General features: G+C 53.9%; 1 protein-coding gene across 6 annotated transcripts in view; it reads right to left on the bottom strand.

The window, feature by feature from the left end:
• Nucleotides 1-25,491, bottom strand: part of KDM1A (lysine demethylase 1A) — a 165,308-nt gene that overhangs the window by 120,287 nt on the left and 19,530 nt on the right. For 3 of the 6 annotated variants that reach the window (XM_075336111.1, XM_075336106.1, XM_075336107.1), the window contains exons 2-5: nt 18,547-18,712; nt 16,987-17,162; nt 16,830-16,908; nt 7,590-7,682 (exon numbers count right to left, since the gene is read on the bottom strand). In XM_075336111.1, coding sequence (XP_075192226.1) covers nt 7,590-7,682; nt 16,830-16,908; nt 16,987-17,162; nt 18,547-18,712 — 514 coding nt within the window. The remainder of the gene's footprint in view (nt 1-7,589; nt 7,683-16,829; nt 16,909-16,986; nt 17,163-18,546; nt 18,713-25,491) is intronic. The other 3 variants (XM_075336108.1, XM_075336109.1, XM_075336110.1) reach the window with 2 other exon arrangements.

The raw sequence follows: 25,491 nt of genomic DNA, 5'->3' as shown, positions 1-25,491 counted from the left end.
AAGTGAGGACTCTTGCTGAGTCCACGTACCCTGAGCCCTGTGGTGGAGAAAAACTGCTCCCCACCCTGACAGACTCGCGTCCGTCGTGACCACCGCCCAGGATGGGGGTAGGAAGGATTTCCCCTTCGATAAAGAAGTGGGAAGAAGCCACCACCGAAGGGAAGCTTTGGTTGCCTGAGAAAGGGAGACGTTCCTGTCGAGGGACGTCGGTTTCCTGTCCCATTTGCGTAGGATGTCCCATTGAAGAGGACGCAGGTGAAACTGCGCGAAAGGGACTGCCTCCATTGCTGCCACCATCTTCCCCAGGAAGTGCATGAGGCGCCTCAAGGGGTGTGACTGACCTTGAAGGAGAGATTGCACCCCCGTCTGTAGTGAACGCTGCTTGTTCAGCGGAAGCTTCACTATCGCTGAGAGGGTATGAAACTCCATGCCAAGATATGTCAGCGATTGGGCCGGTGTCAGATTTGACTTTGGAAAATTGATGATCCACCCGAAATTCTGGAGAGTCTCCAGAGTAGCGTCGAGGCTGTGCTGGCATGCCTCTTGGGAGGGAGCCTTGACCAGCAGATCGTCTAAGTAAGGGATCACCGAGTGACCCTGGCAGTGGAGGACCGCGACTACTGTAGCCATGACCTTGGTGAAAACCCGGGGGGCTGTCGCCAGGCCGAACGGCAGTGCCACGAACTGGAGATGTTCGTCTCCTATGGCGAAGCGCAGGAAACGCTGATGCTCTGGAGCAATCGGAACGTGAAGATAAGCATCTTTGATATCGATCGATGCAAGGAAATCTCCTTGGGACATTGAGGCGATGACGGAGCGGAGGGATTCCATCCGGAACCGCCTGGTCTTTACGTGTTTGTTGAGCAGTTTTAGGTCCAGGACAGGACGGAAAGCCCCTTCCTTCTTTGGAACCACAAACAGGTTGGAGTAAAAACCGTGACCCTGTTGCTGAAGAGGAACAGGGATCACCACTCCTTCTACCTTCAGAGTGTCCAACGCCTGCAGAAGAGCATCGGCTCGCTCGGGAGGCGGAGATGTTCTGAAGAATCGAGTCGGAGGACGAGAGCTGAACTCTATCCTGTAACCGTGAGACAGGATGTCTCTCACCCAACGGTCTTTTACCTGTGGCAGCCAGGTGTCACAAAAGCGGGAGAGCCTGCCACCGACCGAGGATGCGGTGTGAGGAGGCCGAAAGTCATGAGGAAGCCGCCTTGGTAGCGGCACCTCCGGCGGTCTTTTTAGGGCGTGACTTAGACCGCCATGAATCGGAGTTCCTCTGATCCTTCTGAGGCCTTTTGGACGAGGAGAATTGGGCTCTGCCCGTACCCCGAAAGGACCGAAACCTCGACTGTCCCCTCCTCTGTTGGGGTAATTTTGGTTTGGCCTGGGGTAAGGAAGTTTCCTTTCCCTTGGATTGTTTTATGATTTCATCCAATCTCTCACCAAACAAACGGTCGCCAGAAAATGGCAAACCGATTAAGCACTTTTTGGCAATCGAATCTGCCTTCCATTCCCGTAGCCACAAGGCCCTGCGTAATGCCACCGAATTGTCGGCTGCAACCGCCGTACGGCTCGCAGAGTCCAGGATAGCATTAATAGCGTAGGACGCAAATGCCGACGTTTGAGAGGTTATGGAAGCCACTTGCGGCGCAGACGTACGTGTGAGTGCGTCAATTTGGGCTTGACCCGCTGAGATAGCTTGGAGTGCCCATACTGCTGCGAATGCTGGAGCGAAAGACGCGCCGATAGCCTCATAGATGGATTTCAACCAGAGCTCCATCTGTCTGTCAGTGGCATCCTTGAGTGAAGCCCCATCTTCAACTGCAACTATGGATCTAGCCGCCAGTCTGGAGATTGGAGGATCCACCTTGGGACACTGAGTCCAGCCCTTGACCACGTCAGGGGGGAAGGGATAACGTGTATCCTTAAGGCGCTTGGAAAAACGCTTATCTGGACAAACTCGGTGTTTCTGGACTGCGTCTCTGAAGTCGGAGTGATCCAGAAACATACTCGCTGTACGCTTGGGGAACCTGAAACGGAACTTCTCCTGCTGAGAAGCTGACTCCTCTGCTGGAGGAGCTGAGGGAGAAATATCCAACATCTTATTTATGGACGCAATAAGATCATTCACTATGGCGTCCCCATCAGGAGTATCAAGGTTGAGAGCGGCCTCAGGATCAGAATCCTGATAAGCTACCTCCGCTTCATCATACAGAGAGTCATCTCTCTGAGACCCTGAACAATGTGATGAGGTCGAGGGGATTTCCAAGCGAGCTCGCTTAGGCGGTCTGGGACTGCGGTCCGTGTCAGAGACCTCACCCTGGGATCTATGAGACACCCCGGAGAGACATTGTTGTTCCAACTGAGGGGGACTAGGGGGCAGTGATTCCACAGTGCCCATGGTCTGAGATACCGGTCTGGACTGCAAAGCTTCTAGAATCTTAGCCATAGTCTCAGAAAGTCTGTCAGTAAAAACTGCAAACTCCGTCCCTGTCACCTGGACAGTGTTAGCTGGTTGTTCCCCCTGGGCCCCCCTTAGCAGAGGCTCCGGCTGAGTAAGTGCCACAGGGGCCGAACAGTGCATACAATGAGGGTCAGTGGAACCTGCCGGTAGCGAGGTTGTACATGCGGCGCAGGCAGCATAGTAAGCCTGTGTTTTGGCACCCCTGCTTCTTGTGGGCGCCATATTATTGTCTCCTTTGAGCAACACAACAGGGTATATAGCCAGAAATCAACTGTGCACCATACAGTGTAAAGTATAGCCTGTAAACATATAAACTATAATCACACTTCTGCACAAGTGGGGCCAGCACCTCAGGTGCTGCTTACCGCCCGCTTAAAGCGGTTGTGTGGCCACCAGAATCCCTGCCTGGGTCCCCCAGAGATTGTCTCCCCTCTGCAGCGTCCTAGGAGCTGACAGGAATGGCTGCAGGCGTCCTGAGGAGAGGAGGGAGCCGTGGGCGTGACCCAGAAAGTGCGGGAGCTGGTGCCTCACTGTGCACAGTGAGGGGGGTGGAGTATGCAAAGCATGCTCCAGCCCTCAGTGCTGCCGTGCTGTACAGCGTCCCGCCCTTCCCCTGACTGGCAGGGCTGGGGGCGGGAAGAGAAAGAGACTAGGCCCAAAAGCCGGGGACTCGAGTTATAAGCGCGGCCGCCGTAAAAGCGCGGCCGGCGCAGAGTCCCTGGCGCACTAACAGTCCCAGCCGCGCCTCAGTAAAAACAATGGCAGCGGCGGTCAGCGCGGTAGTCCCCATACACAAACACACTCAGCGACGCTGCAGTGTATAATGGCACAAACGCGGTCAGCGCCGCGGTCCCCGGTGCACTAGCACACCCAGCAATGCTGGAGTGTTGCTGTGCGCGGTCCCCACGGGGACACAGAGTACCTTAAAGTAGCAGGGCCATGTCCCTGAACGATACCCGGCTCCTATCCAGCAGGCTCCTCAGGAGTTGTGGATGAAGCACGGTCTCAGTGCCTGGAGACCGATGGGATCCCACTTCACCCAGAGCCCTAAGGGGGATGGGGAAGGAAAACAGCATGTGGGCTCCAGCCTCCGTACCCGCAATGGATACCTCAACCTTAACAACACCGCCGACAAGAGTGGGGTGAGAAGGGAGCATGCTGGGGGCCCAATATGGGCCCACTTTTCTTCCATCCGACATAGTCAGCAGCTGCTGCTGACCAATCTGTGGAGCTGTGCGTGCATGTCTGCCTCCTTCGCACATAGCATAAAAACTGAGGAGCCCGTGGGAGCACGGGGGGTGTATAGGCAGAAGGGGAGGGGCTTTACACTTTTAGTGTAATACTTTGTGCGGCCTTCGGAGGCATAGCCTATACACCCATTTGTCTGGGTCTCCCAATGGAGCGACAAAGAAAGGAGGAGTAGTCCTGGGGAGAGAGGAGGATAATAGGAGGAGTAGTCCTGGGGGGAGGAGGATAATAGGAGGAGTAGTCCTGGGGGGAGAGGAGGATAATAGGAGGAGGAGTCCTGGGGGAGAGGAGTATAATAGGAGGAGTAGTCCTGTGGGGAGAGCAGGATAATAGGAGGAGGAGTCCTGGGGAGAGAGGAGTAGTCCTGGAGGGAGAGGAGGATAATAGGAGGAGTAGTCCTGGGGGGAGAGGAGGATAATAGGAGGAGTAGTCCTGGGGGAGAGGAGTATAATAGGAGGAGTAGTCCTGGGGGGAGAGGAGGATAATAGGAGGAGTAGTCCTGGGGGGAGAGGAGGATAATAGGAGGAGTAGTCCTGGGGAGAGAGGAGTAGTCCTGGGGGAGAGGAGTATAATAGGAGGAGTAGTCCTGTGGGGAGAGCAGGATAATAGGAGGAGGAGTCCTGGGGAGAGAGGAGTAGTCCTGGGGGAGAGGAGTATAATAGGAGGAGCAGTCCTGGGAGAGAGGAGGATAATAGGAGGAGTAGTCCTGGGGGGAGAGCAGGATAATAGGAGGAGTAGTCCTGGGGAGAAAGGAGGATAATAGGAGGAGGAGTCCTGGGGGGAGAGAAGTATAATAGGAGGAGTAGTCCTGGGGGGAGAGGAGGATAATAGGAGGGGTAGTCCTGTGGGGAGAGCAGGATAATAGGAGGAGTCGTCCTGTGGGGAGAGCAGGATAATAGGAGAATTAGTCCTGGGGAGAAAGGAAAATAATAGGAGGAGGAGGAGGAGGAGTCCTGGGGTGAGAGGAGTATAATAGAAGTAGTGCTGGGGGGAGAGGAGTATAATAGGAGGAGTAGTCCTGGGGGGAGAGGAGTGTAATAGGAGGAGTAGACCTGGGGGGAGAGGAGGATAATAGGAGTAGACCTGGGGGGAGAGGAGGATAATAGGAGGAGTAGTCCTGGGGGGAGAGGAGGATAATAGGAGTAGTAGTCCTGGGGAGAAAGGAGGATAATAGGAGGAGTAGTCCTGGAGGTGAGGAGTATAATAGGAGTAGTCCTGGGGGGAGAGGAGGATAATAGGAGGAGTAGTCCTGGGGGGAGAGGAGGATAATAGGAGGAGTAGTCCTGGGGGGAGAGGAGGATAATAGGAGGAGTAGTCCTGGGGGGAGAGGAGGATAATAGAAGGAGTAGTCCTGGGGGGTGAGGAGTATAATAGGAGGAGTAGTCCTAGGGGGAGAGGAGGATAATAGGAGGAGGAGTCCTGGAGAGAGAGGAGTATAATAGGAGGAGTAGTCCTTGGGGAGAGAGGAGTATAATAGGAGGAGTAGTCCTGGGGGGAGGTGTACAGGTGCCCAATGTGTGTGGGGGGGCGTGGCCGAGTGGGGCAGACGTGGCCGAGCGGGGAGGCGTGGCCGAGCGTGTGGGGCATGGCCGAGCGTGTGGGGGTGTGGCCGAGCGTGTGGGGGCGTGGCCGAGCGTGTGGGGGCGTGGCCGAGGGGACAACTATGCAAAGCGGTTTCCATAGTTACCTGATGTGTATCATTGTTATCAGCGTACGTGTGCTGGGAGTCGGGGTATGCTAGTAAGCATGGTACACATCAGGTAAGTATTCAAAGAGACAGTGCTGGGTCACTTGTTGGTCTCCTGCTGTGCAGCACGCATCAGCGTGTGATAGCGGGAGACCAACGATCTGAATAGGCAGGGAGCCGGCATACGTTGGTAACCATGCTACACAATATTACCCGATGTGTACCATGGTTACCAGCGTACCCCGCCCCGTGCACGCACGGGAGCCCACACCAGCGTACGCCGGCAACCCCAGCAATGCGAGGGTATGTGTCGGCTGGGTTACCGGCGTACGCTGGTGTGGGCTCCCGGGGGTACAGCACTCACCTGGGAGTCGGGGCTCCGTGTCGGTTCGGGGAATGCGTGCGGGGGGCGGGGCCAGAGCGAGTGTGCAATGCGTGAGGGGGCGGGGCGTGGCAGAGTTGCCAATGCTAGCAGGGGGCCGGGGCGAGAGGCCAATCCGTGGGGGGGCGGAGCCTGGGCGAGCGGCCAATGAGACGCTTGTCACGGTAACGACAGAATTTTGGAGCAAGACAGACAGACAGAATAAGGCAATTTATATATATATATATATATATATATATATATATATATATATATATATATATATATATATATATATATATATATATATATATATATATATATATATATATATATATATATAGATACATGAGTAACTATGGTTATAAATGACAAAATGTATAATTGGTAGAGGAAGGTTGAACTAGTTGGACCTAGGTCTTTGTTCAACCTATGTAAAAGAAGCATGTATGAGTAGATCCGGCTACTAATCAATAAAAAAAAAAAAAAAATTGTTCAAGGGAACCTGTCACCAGATTTTGGCTTTCTAAACTAAAACTAGAACCTTAAGCAACGCCTGTGCTGCATTCTATAAAAGGTGCACGTTACCCCCTGATTCCCCCCTGCAGACCACACAAATACCTATATAAAATCTCCCGCCATGTATGTAAATTGTCTGGTCGGCGTCCAAATGTGCGCCTCCTGTACCTCCTTTCAGCATCATCCTAGGCGGATTGACGTGGATGACGCCTCGAGCACCATCCACATAAGTGGGCAAAATCTCGCGCCTGTGCAGACACATTCCCAACTTGTGCAAGCAGAGACGAAAACACAGGTGTGCCTGTGCTAACCATTGAGTGCTCTGTGCCGGCGCAAGATTTTGCCCGACAATGTGAAAAACGTGGCTGACGACGTCATCCATTTCCCCAGGCAAAATGTCACGTCCCTGTTCACGCAGGCACACCTATGTTTTCGGCTCTGCCCACAATAGCGTAGAGCGAAGTGCACCTGTGAGAATTAGCCTGCCTACGTGGCTGGTGCCGCAGGAGTCATCCACGTCAATCAGCAAGGGTGGATGGCAAAAGGAGGGACAGTAGGCGCAGAATAGGACTCCCATCGGACTGGACAATTTACATACATGGCGGGAGATTTTATAATAGGTATTTGTGGGGTCTACATGGAGGGGGTCAAGGGGTAACGTGCACCTTTAGGCTATGTACCCGCATATATAATTGCAGATTTCCCGCAGCAGCTCCCCGGAATCCGCAGCTATACATTGCTGCGGGTTTCCAGCGAAATAGCTGTGGTAAACCTGCGGACATTCATGCGACTTCCCTGCGGAAATCCTGGCCTCTATCTCCATAGTGGAGGGCCGGGAATTCCGCAGATATTTCCGCAGCAATAATTGACATGCAGTTATGTGCGGCTGCGGGACATCCGCAGCATATTCCGCAGCCGCACATTCCGCAGCATGGACACAGCACTCCCCATGTACCATAGGATAACATGGGAAGTCTCTGTACTTGTTAAAACCTGTGGATTTATCTAGAAAATCCTGATGAATCCGCAGGTTTTCCGCGGCAAATTCCGCGGGTACAGAGTCCCGTGGGCAAATAGCCTTATAGATGCAGCACAGACGCTGCTTAAGGTGCTGGTTTTAATTTAGAAGGTGAAAATCTGGTGACAGGTTCCCTTTAAATAAGTGATCTGCCCATGACAACCTCCATATGTAACGAAACGGGTAGAGCCATCAACCCGTTTTGCACTTGTGCCCACAGTCACTGGCATATAGCATTATCAAATAGCTTAACATTCTACTTAAAACTAATTGAATATTTCCGATTCCTTACTTGGTAACGGTTTCAGCCTCTTGTAGACTCCAAAGTTAATTAACCCATGCCTTTCAAGATAGCAGTGTATTCTGTGTACCAGCACAGAGTCACCTAAACACACACACAAAATACAAATGCGGATTATATTTATTTCATATAATGCTAGAACCATATAAAAAGGTTATTTAAAGCACCGCTACAGCCCCACAAACAGCACAGAAAAGCGCTGGAGTGGTGCTTTAAATACAGTGGAACCTCGCTTAACGAGTAACCCACTTAACGAGAATTTCGCTTAACAAGCAAAGCTTTCTGTAAATTTGTAACCCGGTTTACGAGAAAGCTTTGCTGTACGAGCGAAATTCTCACCGCACACACTTCCGGTTCCGTACATTCACCGCGCTCTGACCCGCTCTTGCGGTTCACACAAACACATACAATATTATGCTCACTGTGAGGCAAATCCCGGGATATGAAGATGAATTATGACTCCAGTCATAATCCCTCATCACTCCCTGGCAGTGCCCCCTCCCTTCTTGTTCTCAGTGTTCCACTTACACCTCCATGGCCATGTCCTGTGATATGGAGATGAGGTGGTGTGGGAACAATGGACACAGGATGACTCCCTGCCGTCACCCTGTAACAAGAGTTGTATCTCATTAGCAAGGCTATGGAACTAGCTAGACAGAACGACTCCAGTAAAAAATGGTTCATATCTCGCAAGCCATATTTCCGATAAATATGGCAACCATAAAAATGGTGTCTCCGCATGTGGACGATGCCGGCACCCCCTTTTTATGGGAGCAGGACATTGGGAAATGCCCCAGGCGTGATATCAGCCAATGGGGAACTGGCAGACAGGTCATGAGTCCCCTCGTTCTGTAGCTAAATTCATAACTGTCACAATGAGAGCATTGGCGTCCGCCTACGACGCTCCCAGGCAAAGTTATGGCCAATATCCCCTTTGCTGGATAATTCTGATCCATGCAGGGGGAGTGGCAGTGCTTCCCTGTGAGGTCACTAAGGTAGGAGGGGACCTGGATCTGCCCAGGTTGATAACCCTACTTCGGCCATTTTCCAGCGTCTTTTCGCTGGGGGCACGTGTAGGAAACATCTGTGGGAAGGATCCTAGAAACCTGGGTACAGCGCCCCCCTGTGGCCAGACGCAACAAGGTAACTGCTGGAACTGTGTATGCCTGTTTGTAACCCATGCTTTGATTGTAACTGTACTCTGACATATGTATATTCTGTAGATTCCCTATTGTATATATTGTAGTTTCTAGTGTGCTTTAGGCTGATTAAATTATATAATTAATCTTGGGCTGTTCTGTTATCTCGATCTTGAATCCCACGTCTGTGTGTTCGGCTAATAGTTACCGTAAATCGGTTGGTGGCAGCGAATTGTGCCAAGGATTATTGTGGGGAGGCCAGTGAGATTCGGGGAGATTTTATATATTCCGCCCGCGGAGGTCGGGGGAATATATACCTTACTCTCACCGGGGACCCTTCAATAATCGGCATAAGTAGCATAGCGGCCTCCTTGCTTATCGTCGGGCAATTCCATAATTGGCCTGACTATAAGAGGGGCGCTAGAGAGCGCATCACGTGCTCTGTCTGTCGGTCGGGAGGTATAAAGGAGGGGTGACCCCCCACTTGTTACACCCCGATTGTGACGTACTGGTAGCCAGCGCGGGGGATTTCTGAGTGACCCCCCCGGTGGTTTGTGACATATTGGTGGCATAGCGGTGGGATCGAGATAATAGTGTGTGTGAGTGTGAGACCCATACTCCCAGACACTAAAGACTGCCTGCAGCAGCTGTGGCTGCTGGGGTCTTCAGACTAGCTCAACACTAGAGTGTCAGAGTGCAGATACTGTAAGGTGTGTGGAGGCATCAGGTGTCAGTTCTGTGTCAGTGACCAAAAGTCTGCAAGAATGGCTGATGGCACCAGGAGCAGAGCTATGCAACTGGCCAATGCTAAGGCAGGAGCCGAAGAGAGGGAGGACGGTGCTGTGGACAGCAATGAGGAGGTTGCCCACGAGTCCTCCAGGAGCTCGACGCCAGAAAACCGTTCTGCCGAGGACATTGCGCAACCTGGCACTGCTGGACAAGATGAGGAGGAGCTCACCCAAGGTTCCTCAACGAGCCAGATGCCAGCCCTCCGCTCTGAAAGGGACAGTGAATCACCAGGCTCCGCAGCGTGCCGCAGATCACCACGTGCCATTCCACCGAGCCTGGGAGGCTCGGATAGCCTTCTTCAAATGGCTATGGCCCTTCTCCAGGCTGGAGACCAGAAGGGCTACAAGGAACTCCTGGCAGAGCGCAGGGCAGAGCGGCACGCAGAGCGTGAGGCTGCGGAGCGAGAGCGGCAGGCAGCGCGTGAAGAGCGAGAGCGAGAGCGACAGGCAGACCGTGACTACCAGCTGCAGCTAGCTCAGCTCCGGCCCTCATCAGCCACATGTGACCTTCAAAACACCAAACTTCCAAAGGTCCGTGTTGAGGACTTCCCAGTGCTGGAGAAGGATGGAGACTTGGACTCTTTCCTGACTGCTTTTGAACGGACTTGCTTGCAGCACCATCTGAACAAGGACCAGTGGGCCAAATACCTGACCCCCCGTTTAAGGGGTAAGGCCCTGGATGTCCTTGGGGACTTGCCTGCTGAGGCAGATCAGGGCTACGACACCATCAAGCGGGCCCTGATCCAACAGTACAACCTCACTCCAGAGTCCTACCGCAAGAAGTTCCGGAGCCTACAGAAGGGACCAAAGGACTCCTGGGCTGACCACCGGCGGGCACTTGCCCGAGCTGCCGACCACTGGACCCAAGGCCTGCAGCTTTCCACCGGACCGGAGATCCTGGACTTGTTCATCACGGAGCAACTCTTGTGGAACTGCCCTGAGGATCTCCGCCAGTTCATCCGAGACCAGAAGCCCAAGGGGTCCACGGCTACAGCTGCCCTTGCCGATGACTACACCAACAACCGGGCCCCTGAGGCCAGGAGAGCGGCCACCAGCAGCACCTGGAGAGGGGGTAAGATGAATTCTGCGACTGCCCCACCTGCCCCTAGACTGCAGGGGGTGTCCCCCTCAACTCCCCTCTCCAGGCCCGTGGCAGAACCAAGACGGTGCCACCAGTGCAACCTACCTGGACACTTCAAGGCCATGTGCCCTCAGCGTCCCAAGGCCCCGGCTCCGTCCCCGTCCCAAGGGCCGCCCAAGGTGTATTGTGTGGGTGGGGGTGGTGATAGGTCCCTGGACAGCTTCCAACCTGTCACCGTCGGCCGGTCTGTGACCATAGGACTGCGAGACAGCGCCTCGGAGGTGACTCTGGTGCGGCCTGAGATGGTGTCCCCCCAAGACTTGATCCCTGGAAAAACCCTCGCTGTCTCCGGGATTGGAGGCACTGACCCGGCGCTGCCTGTTGCTGACATTTATGTGGACTGGGGCGCAGGGCGAGGGGTGAGGGAGGTGGGGGTAACTGATCGGATCCCTGCAAACGTGCTACTTGGGACAGATTTGGGGCAGATAACCTCCCAGTTTGGGCCCCAACCAAGGGCTGAACCTTCAGCCAGTACTGACATGACTCCTGACAATGTTAATGTGTTATCTATGAATGATGTAAGGGAGGAGGGAGTGAACTCTGATATTTCTGCTTGCACAGACACCATAGACACACACGCAGCTGCAGCTGTGACAGGAGGGGAGGGGGTCAGAGAAAGGTGTGACAATGCCTCTACAAGTAACCAGCCTGTGAGCTGGGATCTGTTGCCCTCTGCAGGGATAAGCAGAGAGCAGGGTGCTGCAGGGGGAGGACCAGTGTGTGGGGTGGGGGCTACCACAGCAAATGTGGGGTCCCCAGAGATTTCACAGCGGGGTTCTGTTGCTGCAGGGGGGGAACAGGCAGGTGAGATTGGGGCCGGTCCAGGAGCGGAAGTGCTCCCAGGTAAGATCTCGGTGCATGGTTCCCCCACAACCGGGGTGTCAGGAAGCCAGGTAGGTCTGCCTGAACCGGCGACTTGGTCAGGAACGGAGGAGGAGCAGGCACGACCCACGGTCGCAGCGGCTGTGGCCGCTGTCACCCGCAGTGGGAGTGCTGGAAGCCAAGGGGCCTCCCGGAGGTCCGATAGCTCTTCCCCTTCTGACCAAGTGGCAGCCGAGTCAGGTGGAGGCCAGGACACAGGTCCCGGGGTACTGACTGAAGATGTGACAGTCTCGTCGATTCTGGCCACATCTAGTCAGGGGTTTCAGGCAGCGTTAGAAGCTGACGACAGCCTGAAAGCTCTTAAGGAGCAGGCGGCACAGCCTCCCTCGGACTCGGACCCGGAGCGAGTGGTCTGGGACCAAGGACGGCTGTACCGGGCCACGGTCCAGCAGGGTTCACCGGAGGCGTGGCCCAGGGACCGACAGTTGGTGGTACCCTATCCGTTCCGGACGGAGTTGTTGCGGATCGCCCATGAGATTCCGATGGCCGGACACCTAGGGATCGCTAAGACCAAGGCCAGGTTAAACCAGCATTTCTACTGGCCAAAAATGGGGGCCGATGTGGCTGCCTACTGCCGTTCGTGTGAAACCTGTCAGAGAGTGGGGAAGGCGGGGCCACGCCCCAAAGCCCCACTGGTATCTCTGCCCATCATCGATGAGCCTTTCAGGAGGGTGGCTGTGGATCTGGTCGGCCCGCTGGCCATCCCCAGCAGCTCCGGGAAACGCTTCATACTGACGGTAGTGGACTATGCCACCCGGTACCCAGAAGCAGTGGCCTTGTCGTCCATTCGGGCTGACAAGGTGGCCACCGCATTGCTGGAGATTTTCTCCCGAGTGGGTTTTCCCCAGGAAATGCTCACTGACCGGGGGACCCAATTCATGTCCCAGCTGGTGGAGGCCCTCTGTAAGCAAGTCCAGGTGCGACATCTGGTGGCCAGCCCGTACCATCCACAGACTAATGGCCTGTGCGAGCGGTTCAATGGCACCTTAAAGCAGATGCTTAAGATGTTGGTCGACTCCCATGGGCGTGACTGGGAGCGGTATCTCCCACACCTGTTATTTGCTTACCGGGAGGTTCCACAGGCCTCAACAGGATTCTCACCGTTTGAGCTCCTGTACGGGCGACGTGTGCGGGGCCCCCTGGCTCTGGTGAAAGAGGCTTGGGAAGGGGATTTGGCCACCCCTGGAGTGTCGGTTATCGAGTATGTCATGCGCTTCCGGGACAAAATGCAGGCCTTGACGCAACTGGTACACGACAATATGGCTCAAGCCCAGGCCGATCAGAAGCGTTGGTACGACCAGAACGCTTGTGAGAGGACCTACCAAGTGGGTCAAGAGGTGTGGGTACTGGTCCCCGTACCACAGGACAAGCTTCAGGCAGCCTGGGAAGGCCCATACCTCGTGTACCAGCAGCTCAACCCTGTGACGTACCTGGTCACCCTGGACCCTGCCCGTGGAAGGCGGAAGCCCTTCCATGTGAACATGATGAAGGCACATCATGAGCGGGAGGCATGTGCGCTCCCCGTGTGCAACCTGCCCGAGGAGGGAGAAGCGGAAACCCTCTTGGATATGCTAGCCCAGGTTAGGGCAGGCGGATCCATTGAGGATGTGGAGGTTGGCCACCAGCTCTTGGAGGACCAACGGTCCCAGCTGTGGGCCACCCTACACCCCTTCCGGGGGTTGTTTACCAACCAGCCCGGAAGGACTGACTTGGCTGTCCATCACGTGGACACTGGGGATCATCCCCCGATCCGGCGTTCAGCATATCGGGTCTCCCTGGAGGTGCAGCAACACATGCGCCAGGAGATTGACGAGATGCTGAAGCTGGGGGTGATCCAGGCATCCAACAGCGCTTGGGCCTCGCCTGTAGTCCTCGTCCCTAAGAAGGACCGAACCACTCGGTTCTGCGTGGACTACAGGGGGCTCAATGCTGTCACGGTCGCCGATGCGTACCCAATGCCACGCATCGATGACCTGCTCGATCAGTTGGCCGGGGCTCAGTACCTGACCATCATGGATCTGAGCCGGGGATATTGGCAGATCCCCCTGACTCGCAAGGCCAGGGAACGCTCTGCCTTTATTACCCCATTTGGACTGTACGAGTCCACGGTGATGCCATTCGGGATGAGGAATGCCCCTGCCACTTTCCAGCGGATGGTCAACACCCTGCTCAAGGGACTTGAAGGGTACGCGGCCGCGTACCTGGATGACATTGCCGTCTTCAGTCCCACCTGGGAGGACCACCTAGAGCATCTAGCACAGGTGCTCAGGCGGATCCACCGGGCAGGTTTGACCATCAAGCCGGGAAAGTGTCAGCTGGCCATGAGCGAGGTCCAGTACCTCGGTCACCGGGTAGGTGGGAGAACACTGAAGCCCGAGCCTGAGAAAGTGGAAGCCATCGCATCCTGGCCCACCCCCAGGACCAAGAAGCAGGTGATGTCCTTCTTGGGGACCGCTGGGTACTATAGGAGGTTTGTTCCAAGCTATAGTAGCCTGGCAAAGCCCTTGACGGACCTCACCAAGAAGAAGCTGCCCTCTGCAGTCGATTGGACAATGGACTGCGAGACAGCCTTCCGGGCCCTAAAGGACGCCCTGTCCAGCCCGCCCGTGCTACAGGCAGCCGACTTCACGCGGCCGTTTGTAGTACAGACCGACGCCAGTGACTTCGGCCTCGGTGCGGTGCTCAGCCAGGTGGACTCTGCGAGCCAAGAGCACCCAGTCTTGTACCTGAGCAGGAAGCTGTTACCAAGGGAAGTTGCCTATTCCACGATGGAGAAGGAGTGCCTGGCCATAGTGTGGGCCCTGCAGCGTCTGCAACCCTATCTATACGGGCGCCACTTCATCGTGGAGACGGACCACAATCCCCTCAGCTGGTTGCACACCGTCTCTGGGACGAATGGGCGATTGTTGCGATGGAGCCTTGCGCTCCAGCAATACAACTTCACCATTCGCCACAAAAGGGGCCGTGACCACGGTAACGCAGACGGGCTGTCCCGACAAGGAGAGGTCGCGGACGGGCGCACGGGGGAACACCGGAGTGTGCTGCCCCCTAGCGCCCTCAAAAGGGGGGAGGTGTGAGGCAAATCCCGGGATATGAAGATGAATTATGACTCCAGTCATAATCCCTCATCACTCCCTGGCAGTGCCCCCTCCCTTCTTGTTCTCAGTGTTCCACTTACACCTCCATGGCCATGTCCTGTGATATGGAGATGAGGTGGTGTGGGAACAATGGACACAGGATGACTCCCTGCCGTCACCCTGTAACAAGAGTTGTATCTCATTAGCAAGGCTATGGAACTAGCTAGACAGAACGACTCCAGTAAAAAATGGTTCATATCTCGCAAGCCATATTTCCGATAAATATGGCAACCATAAAAATGGTGTCTCCGCATGTGGACGATGCCGGCACCCCCTTTTTATGGGAGCAGGACATTGGGAAATGCCCCAGGCGTGATATCAGCCAATGGGGAACTGGCAGACAGGTCATGAGTCCCCTCGTTCTGTAGCTAAATTCATAACTGTCACAATGAGAGCATTGGCGTCCGCCTACGACGCTCCCAGGCAAAGTTATGGCCAATATCCCCTTTGCTGGATAATTCTGATCCATGCAGGGGGAGTGGCAGTGCTTCCCTGTGAGGTCACTAAGGTAGGAGGGGACCTGGATCTGCCCAGGTTGATAACCCTACTTCGGCCATTTTCCAGCGTCTTTTCGCTGGGGGCACGTGTAGGAAACATCTGTGGGAAGGATCCTAGAAACCTGGGTACAGCGCCCCCCTGTGGCCAGACGCAACAAGGTAACTGCTGGAACTGTGTATGCCTGTTTGTAACCCATGCTTTGATTGTAACTGTACTCTGACATATGTATATTCTGTAGATTCCCTATTGTATATATTGTAGTTTCTAGTGTGCTTTAGGCTGATTAAATTATATAATTAATCTTGGGCTGTTCTGTTATCTCGATCTTGAATCCCACGTCTGTGTGTTCGGCTAATAGTTACCGTAAATCGGTTGGTGGCAGCGAATTGTGCCAAGGATTATTGTGGGGAGGCCAGTGAGATTCGGGGAGATTTTATATATTCCGCCCGCGGAGGTCGGGGGAATATATACCTTACTCTCACCGGGGACCCTTCAATAATCGGCATAAGTAGCATAGCGGCCTCCTTGCTTATCGTCGGGCAATTCCATAATTGGCCTGACTATAAGAGGGGCGCTAGAGAGCGCATCACGTGCTCTGTCTGTCGGTCGGGAGGTATAAAGGAGGGGTGACCCCCCACTTGTTACACCCCGATTGTGACGTACTGGTAGCCAGCGCGGGGGATTTCTGAGTGACCCCCCCGGTGGTTTGTGACACTCACCTTACCTTCCGTTCCACCGCCGGTCTCATGGTTCTTGTAGTTCCCGGGTACATCGCGACGTCCTCGCGGCGAACTACAAGTACCATGAGGCCGGCGGTGGAACGGAAGGTAAGGTGAGCATATAATATGTGTACCTTCCGTTTCATCGCCGGCCTCTTGGGTCCTGTAGTGCGCCGCTCCGCTCCACTCCAGGCATCGGCATCCATAGCGACGAAGCAGGAACTTCCTGTCACCGCTACGCAAAGGCAGAGTGCTGGCCAATCAGAGGCAAGCGGCTCTGCCTTTGACATCAGCGCGCTGGGAGCGGAAGTTCCTCCCTCGTCGTTATGGTAACCCGATACACAGCCCGTACCGGAGAACAGCAAGTCCCAGGAGACCGGCGATGGAACGGAAGGCAATGTGAGCATATATGATGTGCGTGCGTGCTTGTGCGAATTTGTGCATGTGTGGAATGACAGAATAGGGGACCAGGATGGAACATTTAACAAGTTGTGTAACGAATTGTCTGCATTGCAATGATTTCCTATGGGAAATCTTGCTCTGCTGAACGAGTAACTTGGTTAACAAGCACACTCCCAGAACGGATTGTTCTCGTTCACCAAGGTTCCACTGAACATGTATTTTGGGATATAAATCAGTTTTTGCAGTTTGCTTTCACACACTGTTTCCCTGCTCATCAATCCGCGGAGAGTTCAGAAAGACAGAAAAGAATTATAATCTCTCCATTGGACCATCAGAGGGAGCTCACTACAGATCTCAGTGAACTCGTTCTGCAATAAGTAATAGCCAATGTGACAAAGGATGAAAAATATATAATGAAACCAAAGTGCAAAAATTAAGTCTCGCCAAAAATGCATGCATTTATGTAAGAAACAAAAAAAAAATGTCCTCAAGAATGGACAGCCCCTTTAATACCCAAGAACTTACTATTATAAGGTGCTTCTAGCTGCTGAAGTGTGGCCTCGAAGGTCAGCTGGACTTTAGGGTTGTCTAACCACAGCTGCAGCTACAAGAAGGAAAGGTACCGTGAGTAACAGCAGGCCGAGCCGCCCTCGTAGGTGGCACAGGGGACGGGCATACTTACAGTCCGGTTCCGGATGTACAGGAAGACCTTCTGGGTGGGCTGCGGGCCACTGATAATGTCAGGGAAGCACGCTGCCTCTTGGGAAGTCATTCTATCATGTGGAAGTCTGCTCTGGAACGCTGCTCCCTCTACACCTGGGGAAAAGGGAGCCATAGGGAAACTGCACTGTAGCATCTCTGCAAAGGAGAGGTCAGATAGGGCAAGAGAAGCTGCAGAACCTCTTTAATGCACTCAGTATTATTCATTGTTGGTACTTGCTCATTAAAATGAAGCGGAGTAACCCCTGTATATGTGTCCTTCCAGGGCAGATGAACGTCATAAAAGGGACCCCCTGCTCAGAACCCCTATACTCAGCAGCTCCTGGAGGACTCACCACGACCATCACCGCCCATGTTCAGGGGATTCAACTGCAGAGCTCTCTTTGCCCACTGATACATTACAGGGAATCTGTCACCAGGTTTTTTTCCACCTAATCTAAGAGCAGTATAAAGTAGGGACAGAGCTCCTCATTCCAGCAGTGTGTCACTTACTGGGCTGCTTAGTGTAGTTTTGATAAAATCACTGATTAAGGAGCAGTAGATTATCATTGGAGGACTACTTGGCATGCTGCCAGATAGTCCAGCATATTCATGAGCTCTGTATAAGGGTTTGTTCACACTTCCTTTGTTTTGCTTCGGTTGCAATCCGTCACCTTGCGGAATTACGGTATCCTGCAAAATATTTTGCAGGAATCCATTTTTTCCCCATAGACTTCTATTAGCGACGGATGGCCTTGCGTTGCACCGTTTACTGACTGACCGTCAGGCGGAAGCAACGCTAAATGTAACTTTTTTTTGGAGTGGTAAAAAAACGGACTCCGCAGGTGTCTGTCGCCATCCGTCAAAAGCTATTATGGATGTCTATGGTGCTGGATTCCATCATGCTCTACTGAGCATGCACAGCATGTTTGGCACACCCACTGGGCTGCCCCAAACACAAACCGATCACGACGGATCCGTCAAAAACTGGACGTACAACGGGTGTAACGGATCAGTTTTTCCACAGGATCCTGTGAACGTAATCCTGTGAAATAACACATCCATTGCATCAGTTGACATCTAAAAAAATGACAAATCCGTCGTTGCGTCGCAACGACGGACCTGACGGAAGCAAAACAACGGAAATGTGAACTTAGCCTAACTGCTAGACCTGCAGCAGAGAAAACATTGATTCTATCAAAATGACAGCAAACAGTTCAGTAAGTGACATCGCTGGAATCAGGGTCTCTGTCTCTCAGACAGGTTATGCTGCTCTCAGATAGGGGCGCAAAAACCTGGTGACAGATTCCTTTTCAATAAAAAGGGCTGCTCTAGACTGCTAGGTTCTTGGTGGCATTTTCATGATTTGTAAGACGTCATCTGTTATAACATACTGACAGGGGATGTGGTTTTTTTATTATGCATAAAATGAAGCTGGAGGGGGTTTGTGCATGTCAAAATTGTGAGAATTGTTGTGCCAGAAAGAGACAAAGCCCCTAAAGAGCACTCCATGGGAATAACATCCACCCTAAGCCGCACTTACCCGAGGGCTCTTCTGGCTCGCTGTCTGGTTCCTCCTCTGGAGGAGCTTGTGGAGGAGGTGGAGGAACCTTCTTCTCCCTTTCCGCTTTGGCATTCCTCTCTTCTTCTGAATAATACTCATCTTCGGACAGGTTGGCGAGGCTTTCATCCATCTCCCTATATTCTACCTAAAAAGTGTAAGCGGGACAAGAGTATAAAGAAGGTTTCAGGGCTTGGGATCTGTAGGGCAAGAATGTGTAACATCTCCTGGTTTCAGGGCTTGGGATCTGTAGGGCAAGAATGTGTAACATCTCCTGGTTTCAGGGCTTGGGATCTGTAGGGCAAGAATGCGTAACATCTCCTGGTTTCAGGGCTTGGGATCTGTAGGGCAAGAATGCGTAACATCTCCTGGTTTCAGGGCTTGGGATCTGTAGGGCAAGAATGCGTAACATCTCCTGGTTTCAGGGCTTGGGATCTGTAGGGCAAGAATGCGTAACATCTCCTGGTTTCAGGGCTTGGGATCTGTAGGGCAAGAATGCGTAACATCTCCTGGTTTCAGGGCTTGGGATCTGTAGGGCAAGAATGCGTAACATCTCCTGGTTTCAGGGCTTGGGATCTGTAGGGCAAGAATGTGTAACATCTCCTGGTTTCAGGGCTTGGGATCTGTAGGGCAAGAATGTGTAACATCTCCTGGTTTCAGGGCTTGGGATCTGTAGGGCAAGAATGTGTAACGTCCCTTAGGGTACCTTCACACTTAGCGATGCAGCAGCGATCCGACCAGCGATCTGACCTGGTCAGGATCGCTGCTGCATCGCTACATGGTCGCTGGTGAGCTGTCAAACAGGCAGATCTCACCAGCGACCAGTGAACAGCCCCCAGCCAGCAGCGACGTGCAAGCGACGCTGCGCTTGCACGGAGCCGCCGTCTGGAAGCTGCGGAGACTGGTAACTAAGGTAAACATCGGGTATGGTTACCCGATGTTTACATTAGTTACCAGCGCACACCGCTTAGCTGTGTGTGCAGGGAGCAGGGAGCCGCGCACACTGAGCGCTGGCTCCTTGCTCTCCTAGCTGCTGTACACATCGGGTTAATTAACCCGATGTGTACAGCAGATACATGTGCAGAGAGCAGGGAGCCGCGCACACTGAGCGCTGGCTCCTTGCTCTCCTAGCTGCTGTACACATCGGGTTAATTAACACGATGTGTACAGCAGCTACATGTGCAGAGGGCCGGAGCCGGCAGCACAGGCAGCGTGAGAGCTGCAGAGGCTGGTAACTAAGGTAAATATCGGGTAACCACCTTGGTTACCCGATGTTTATCTTGGTTACAAGCTTACCTCAGCTATCAGACGCCGGCTCCTGCTCCCTGCTCGCTTCATTTGTCGCTCTCTCGCTGTCACACACAGCGATCTGTGTGTCACAGCGGGAGAGCGCCTTTGAAGAAAACGAACCAGGGCTGTGTGTAACGAGCAGCGATCTCGCAGCAGGGGCCAGATCGCTGCTCAGTGTCACACACAGCGAGATCGCTAATGAGGTCACTGCTGCGTCACAAAAAGCGTGACTCAGCAGCGATCTCGGCAGTGAGCTCGCTGTGTGTGAAGCACCCCTTAGCCTTACAACGCATGCCGGATCATCATGGTTCCAAACAATAGGTGCAGGAATGGCTATTCACACAGTCTACAACATCGTCTGTCCCTCCATACTGGGTCCAAACATCCACGCTCTTTAATAAGGAGCATATAAACTGCTAGACCACAACATGGCTATGGGGTACCGCTTGTCAAGGTGATTCTAGTGGTGAATGGCGCAGTATGCCGAGGTTCGCTGCAGAGCAGGATCCCACTGATCACCAATCAATAGATCGATTGTGGACACCCCATTAAGTAATCACAGCTGCGTTATCTGAAGTGGTAGATAATGGAGGCAACACACAAGCATTAGGGTACCGTCACACTTTAGCGACGCTCCAGCGATCCCACCAGCGATCTGACCTGGTCAGGATCGCTGGTGCGTCGTTACATGATCGCTGGTGAGCTGTCAATCAGGCAGATCTCACCAGCGACCAGCCCCCAGCCAGCAGCGACGCGTGGAAGCGATGCTGCGCTTGGTAACTAAGGTAAATATCGGGTAACCAAGCGCTTGGTTACCCGATATTTACCTTGGTTACTAGCGCACACCGCTTAGCACTGGCTCCCTGCACTCCTAGCCAGAGTACACATCGGGTTAATAAGCAAACCGCTTTGCATATTTACCCGATGTGTACTCCGGCTATGTGTGCAGGAAGCCGGCACTGGCAGCGTGAGAGCGGCGGACGCTAGTAACCAAGGTAAATATCGGGTAACCAAGCAAAGCACTTCGCTTGGTTACCTGATATTTACCTTGGTTACAGCTTACCGCAGGCTGCCAGAATTCAGATCGTTGCTCTCACGCTGTCAAACACAGCGATGTGTGCTTCACAGCGGGAGAGCAACGTCCTAAAAAATGAACCAGCACTGTGTGTAACGATCAGCGATCTCACAGCAGGGGCCAGATCGCTGCTCAGTGTCACACACAGCGAGATCGCTAATGGGGTCACTGGTGCGTCACAAAAACCGTGACTCAGCAGCGATCTCGCTATGTGAGAAGTACCCCTTACCCAGAAGATAACACTTCTAGAGCACCATCTCTTTCAATTGTTTCAATGTGCCATTCCTCTATTATTCCTCCTGGAAATGTATGAACAAACTAAGGACATGGCGGGATCAGTTTCCACCATGAATTCTGATCTCTGCTGATCTTGGTGCCGAGGACTTGGCAGGAACTATAGTAGGAAACATCAGTGCTCCTTGGGACAGGACTGCAAGCGGTTTGGAAAAAGGACTATATGTAAATAGATTGAGAATGGTTACATAATGAATGAAGTGTGCAGCGGGCAGCCAGGGGAAAGAAGGAGCTGCCATGCTGGGTCTCCACAGGCCAGATCCTTTGTTCCCCGGGGTGTTTAGGATCATCCTATCCTCTAGAATAGAATAAATGTTCATGGAGTGGCTGGGAGAAAAGATGGCCATCTGCTAGAAAGTGTTCCTCCTGTTGGATTGCCATCACTGTGTCCTTCTCATCTCCCCCCAGATAAGCTGCTGATGGACCCCTGAGAACCCGGGAGTGGGCAGAGCTGAGCATTCCTGTGTATGGGACCACCATCTGAACAAGCGGCTTAAATGGGGCAGACAGGTTTTTGTTTGTTTTAACTTAAATGCCTGTATTTGAATATAAATTCATTTTAGCAACCGTGTTGCAGTAAAAAAAAAATAAAATAAAATTGCACCGTTTTGCTTGTTTGAACATTTAACTTTGATGTCATCTGTGGTCATAAATCAGCTAAGAAGAGCTCAGAAAAGGGATAATAACAAGGGCTACACACAGTTAGGTCCAGAAATATTTGGACAGTGACACAAGTTTTGTTATTTTAGCTGTTTACAAAAACATGTTCAGAAATACAATTCTATATATAATATGGGCTGAAAGTGCACACTCCCAGCTGCAATATGAGAGTTTTCACATCCAAATCGGAGAAAGGGTTTAGGAATCATAGCTCTGTAATGCATAGCCTCCTCTTTCTCAAGGGACCAAAAGTAATTGGACAAGGGACTCTAAGGGCTGCAATTAACTCTGAAGGCGTCTCCCTCGTTAACCTGTAATCAATGAAGTAGTTAAAAGGTCTGGGGTTGATTACAGGTGTGTGGTTTTGCATTTGGAAGCTGTTGCTGTGACCAGACAACATGCGGTCTAAGAAACTCTCAATTGAGGTGAAGCAGAACATCCTGAGGCTGAAAAAAAAGAAAAAATCCATCAGAGAGATAGCAGACATGCTTGGAGTAGCAAAATCAACAGTCAGGTACATTCTGAGAAAAAAGGAATTGACTGGTGAGCTTGGGAACTCAAAAAGGCCTGGGCGTCCACGGATGACAACAGTGGTGGATGATCGCCGCATACTTTCTTTGGTGAAGAAGAACCCATTCACAACATCAACTGAAGTCCAGAACACTCTCAGTGAAGTAGGTGTATCTGTCTCTAAGTCAACAGTGAAGAGAAGACTCCATGAAAGTAAATACAAAGGGTTCACATCTAGATGCAAACCATTCATCAATTCCAAAAATAGACAGGCCAGAGTTAAATTTGCTGAAAAACACCTCATGAAGCCAGCTCAGTTCTGGAAAAGTATTCTATGGACAGATGAGACAAAGATCAACCTGTACCAGAATGATGGGAAGAAAAAAGTTTGGAGAAGAAAGGGAACGGCACATGATCCAAGGCACACCACATCCTCTGTAAAACATGGTGGAGGCAACGTGATGGCATGGGCATGCATGGCTTTCAATGGCACTGGGTCACTTGTGTTTATTGATGACATAACAGCAGACAAGAGTAGCCGGATGAATTCTGAAGTGTACCAGGATATACTTTCAGCCCAGATTCAGCCAAATGCCGCAAAGTTGATCGGACGGCGCTTCATAGTACAGATGGACAATGACCCCAAGCATACAGCCAAAGCTACCCAGGAGTTCATGAGTGCAAAAAAGTGGAACATTCTGCAATGGCCAAGTCAATCACCAGATCTTAACCCAATTGAGCATGCATTTCACTTGCTCAAATCCAGACTTAAGACGGAAAGACCCACAAACAAGCAAGACCTGAAGGCTGCGGCTGTAAAGGCCTGGCAAAGCATTAACCCCTTCACGACCATGGACGGAAAGATCCGTCCTTGTGCCCTGGGCCTTAACGACCAAGGACGGATCTTTCCGTCATGGCGGAATCGCGGCACCGGAGCCTCCGGTGACTGCGATCGGTTAACATAAACCGCAGATTCGGGGAGGAGGGGACCTGTTCCTGACCTTAGGAGGGGTGGTGCCTCCTCCCCGGACCTACGGAGGCTGTGATTGGCTGACGAACGCCGCTCAACCAATCACAGCCACTGTAATGTTCCAGCCATTTAAAATGACTGAAACATTGAATTCCAGCCCTGGCCAGTGCAGCTGTAGCACTGGCCATTGGCTGGAGCTGGGTGACCTCACTGGATCACCCTCCCCCAGCTCCACTGCTCTGATTGGAGAGATCGGTCTTGTGACCGATTTCGCCAATCACAGTGGACCTGTTGCCGGTGACCGCCCCCGTCATCGTCCCTGCAGCACGCCAGCACACAGTGAGTGTACACAGTGCAATGGCAGGGCGACAAGCTCCGGTCCCATGCTGTTCTGAGACCGGAGCATGGGACCCGGAAGTTGCCGCGCTGCCATTGCACTGTATGAAAAGCGTCCCGATCCGCCGCCGCCGCTGCCCACCGCGATCTGTCACCTGTCTCCCCGATCTCCTGCCCGCACCCTCACCCCCACACCTCCCGATCCGCTGCCGCCCTCCATCTGCCACAGTGCCGCCGCTCCCCCCAATCTGCTGCCCGGCCCCTCACCTCCGTGCAGCAGATCGGAGGGAGCGGTGGCACTGTGACAGATGGAGGAGGACTGGGATCGTGCACCCTGTACTCCTCCATCTGTCATAGTGCCACCGCTCCCTCCGATCTGCTGCCCGGCCCCTCCCCCTCGTGATCGGTGCTCGCCCCCTCCCCTCCGTGATGTGCTGCTTCGCCCCCTCCCCTCCCCTCCGTGATGTGCTGCTCGCCCCCTCCCCTTCCCTCCCCTCCGTGATATGCTGCTCGCCCCCTCCCCTCCCCTCCGTGATGTGCTGCTCGCCCCCTCCCCTCCGTGATGTGCTGCTCGCCCCCTCCCCTCCCCTTCGTGATGTGCTGCTCGCTCCCTCCCCTCCGTGATGTGCTGCTCGCTCCCTCCCCTTCCCTCCCCTCCGTGATGTGCTGCTCGCTCCCTCCCCTCCCCTCCGTGATGTGCTGCTCACCCCCTCCCCTCCCCTCCCCTCCCCTCCGTGATGTGCTGCTCGCTCCCTCCCCTCCGTGATGTGCTGCTCGCTCCCTCCCCTCCCCTCCGTGATGTGCTGCTCGCTCCCTCCCCTCCCCTCCCCTCCGTGATGTGCTGCTCGCTCCCTCCCCTCCCCTCCGTGATGTGCTGCTCACCCCCTCCCCTCCCCTCCGTGATGTGCTGCTCGCTCCCTCCCCTCCGTGATGTGCTGCTCGCTCCCTCCCCTCCCCTCCGTGATGTGCTGCTCGCTCCCTCCCCTCCCCTCCGTGATGTGCTGCTCGCCCCCTCCCCTCCCCTCCGTGATGTGCTGCTCGCTCCCTCCCCTCCCCTGCCCTCCGTGATGTGCTGCTCGCCCCCTCCCCTCCCCTCCGTGATGTGCTGCTCGCCCCCTCCCCTCCGTGATGTGCTGCTCGCTCCCTCCCCTCCCCTCCGTGATGTGCTGCTCGCTCCCTCCCCTCCCCTCCGTGATGTGCTGCTCGCTCCTTCCCCTCCCCTCCCCTCCGTGATGTGCTGCTCGCCCCCTCCCCTCCCCTCCGTGATGTGCTGCTCGCCCCCTCCCCTCCGTGATGTGCTGCTCGCCCCCTCCCCTCCGTGATGTGCTGCTCGCCCCCTCCCCTCCGTGATGTGCTGCACGCTCCCCCCACCTCTCACCCCCGTGGTCAGCTACCCGCCCCCTCCCCTGTCACCGCCGTGATGTGCGCTCCCTCCCCTGTCACCGCCGTGATGTGCGCTCCCTCCCCTGTCACCGCCGTGATGTGCGCTCCCTCCCCTGTCACCGCCGTGATGTGCGCTCCCTCCCCTGTCACCGCCGTGATGTGCGCTCCCTCCCCTGTCACCGCCGTGATGTGCGCTCCCTCCCCTGTCACCGCCGTGATGTGCGCTCCCCCTCCCCTGTCACCGCCGTGATGTGCGCTCCCTCCCCTGTCACCGCCGTGATGTGCGCTCCCTCCCCTGTCACCGCCGTGATGTGCGCTCCCTCCCGTCACCGCCGTGATCTGTGCTCCCTCCTCTGTCACCGCCGTGATGTGCGCTCCCTCCCCTGTCACCCCGTGATCTGTGCTCCCT

Source organism: Anomaloglossus baeobatrachus, chromosome 2 (genome assembly GCF_048569485.1).
Source record: "Anomaloglossus baeobatrachus isolate aAnoBae1 chromosome 2, aAnoBae1.hap1, whole genome shotgun sequence".
Classification (NCBI taxonomy): Eukaryota; Metazoa; Chordata; class Amphibia; order Anura; family Aromobatidae; genus Anomaloglossus; species Anomaloglossus baeobatrachus.
Note: the sequence above shows the minus strand (reverse complement) of the source record. Positions and strands in the feature narration are given on the sequence as shown.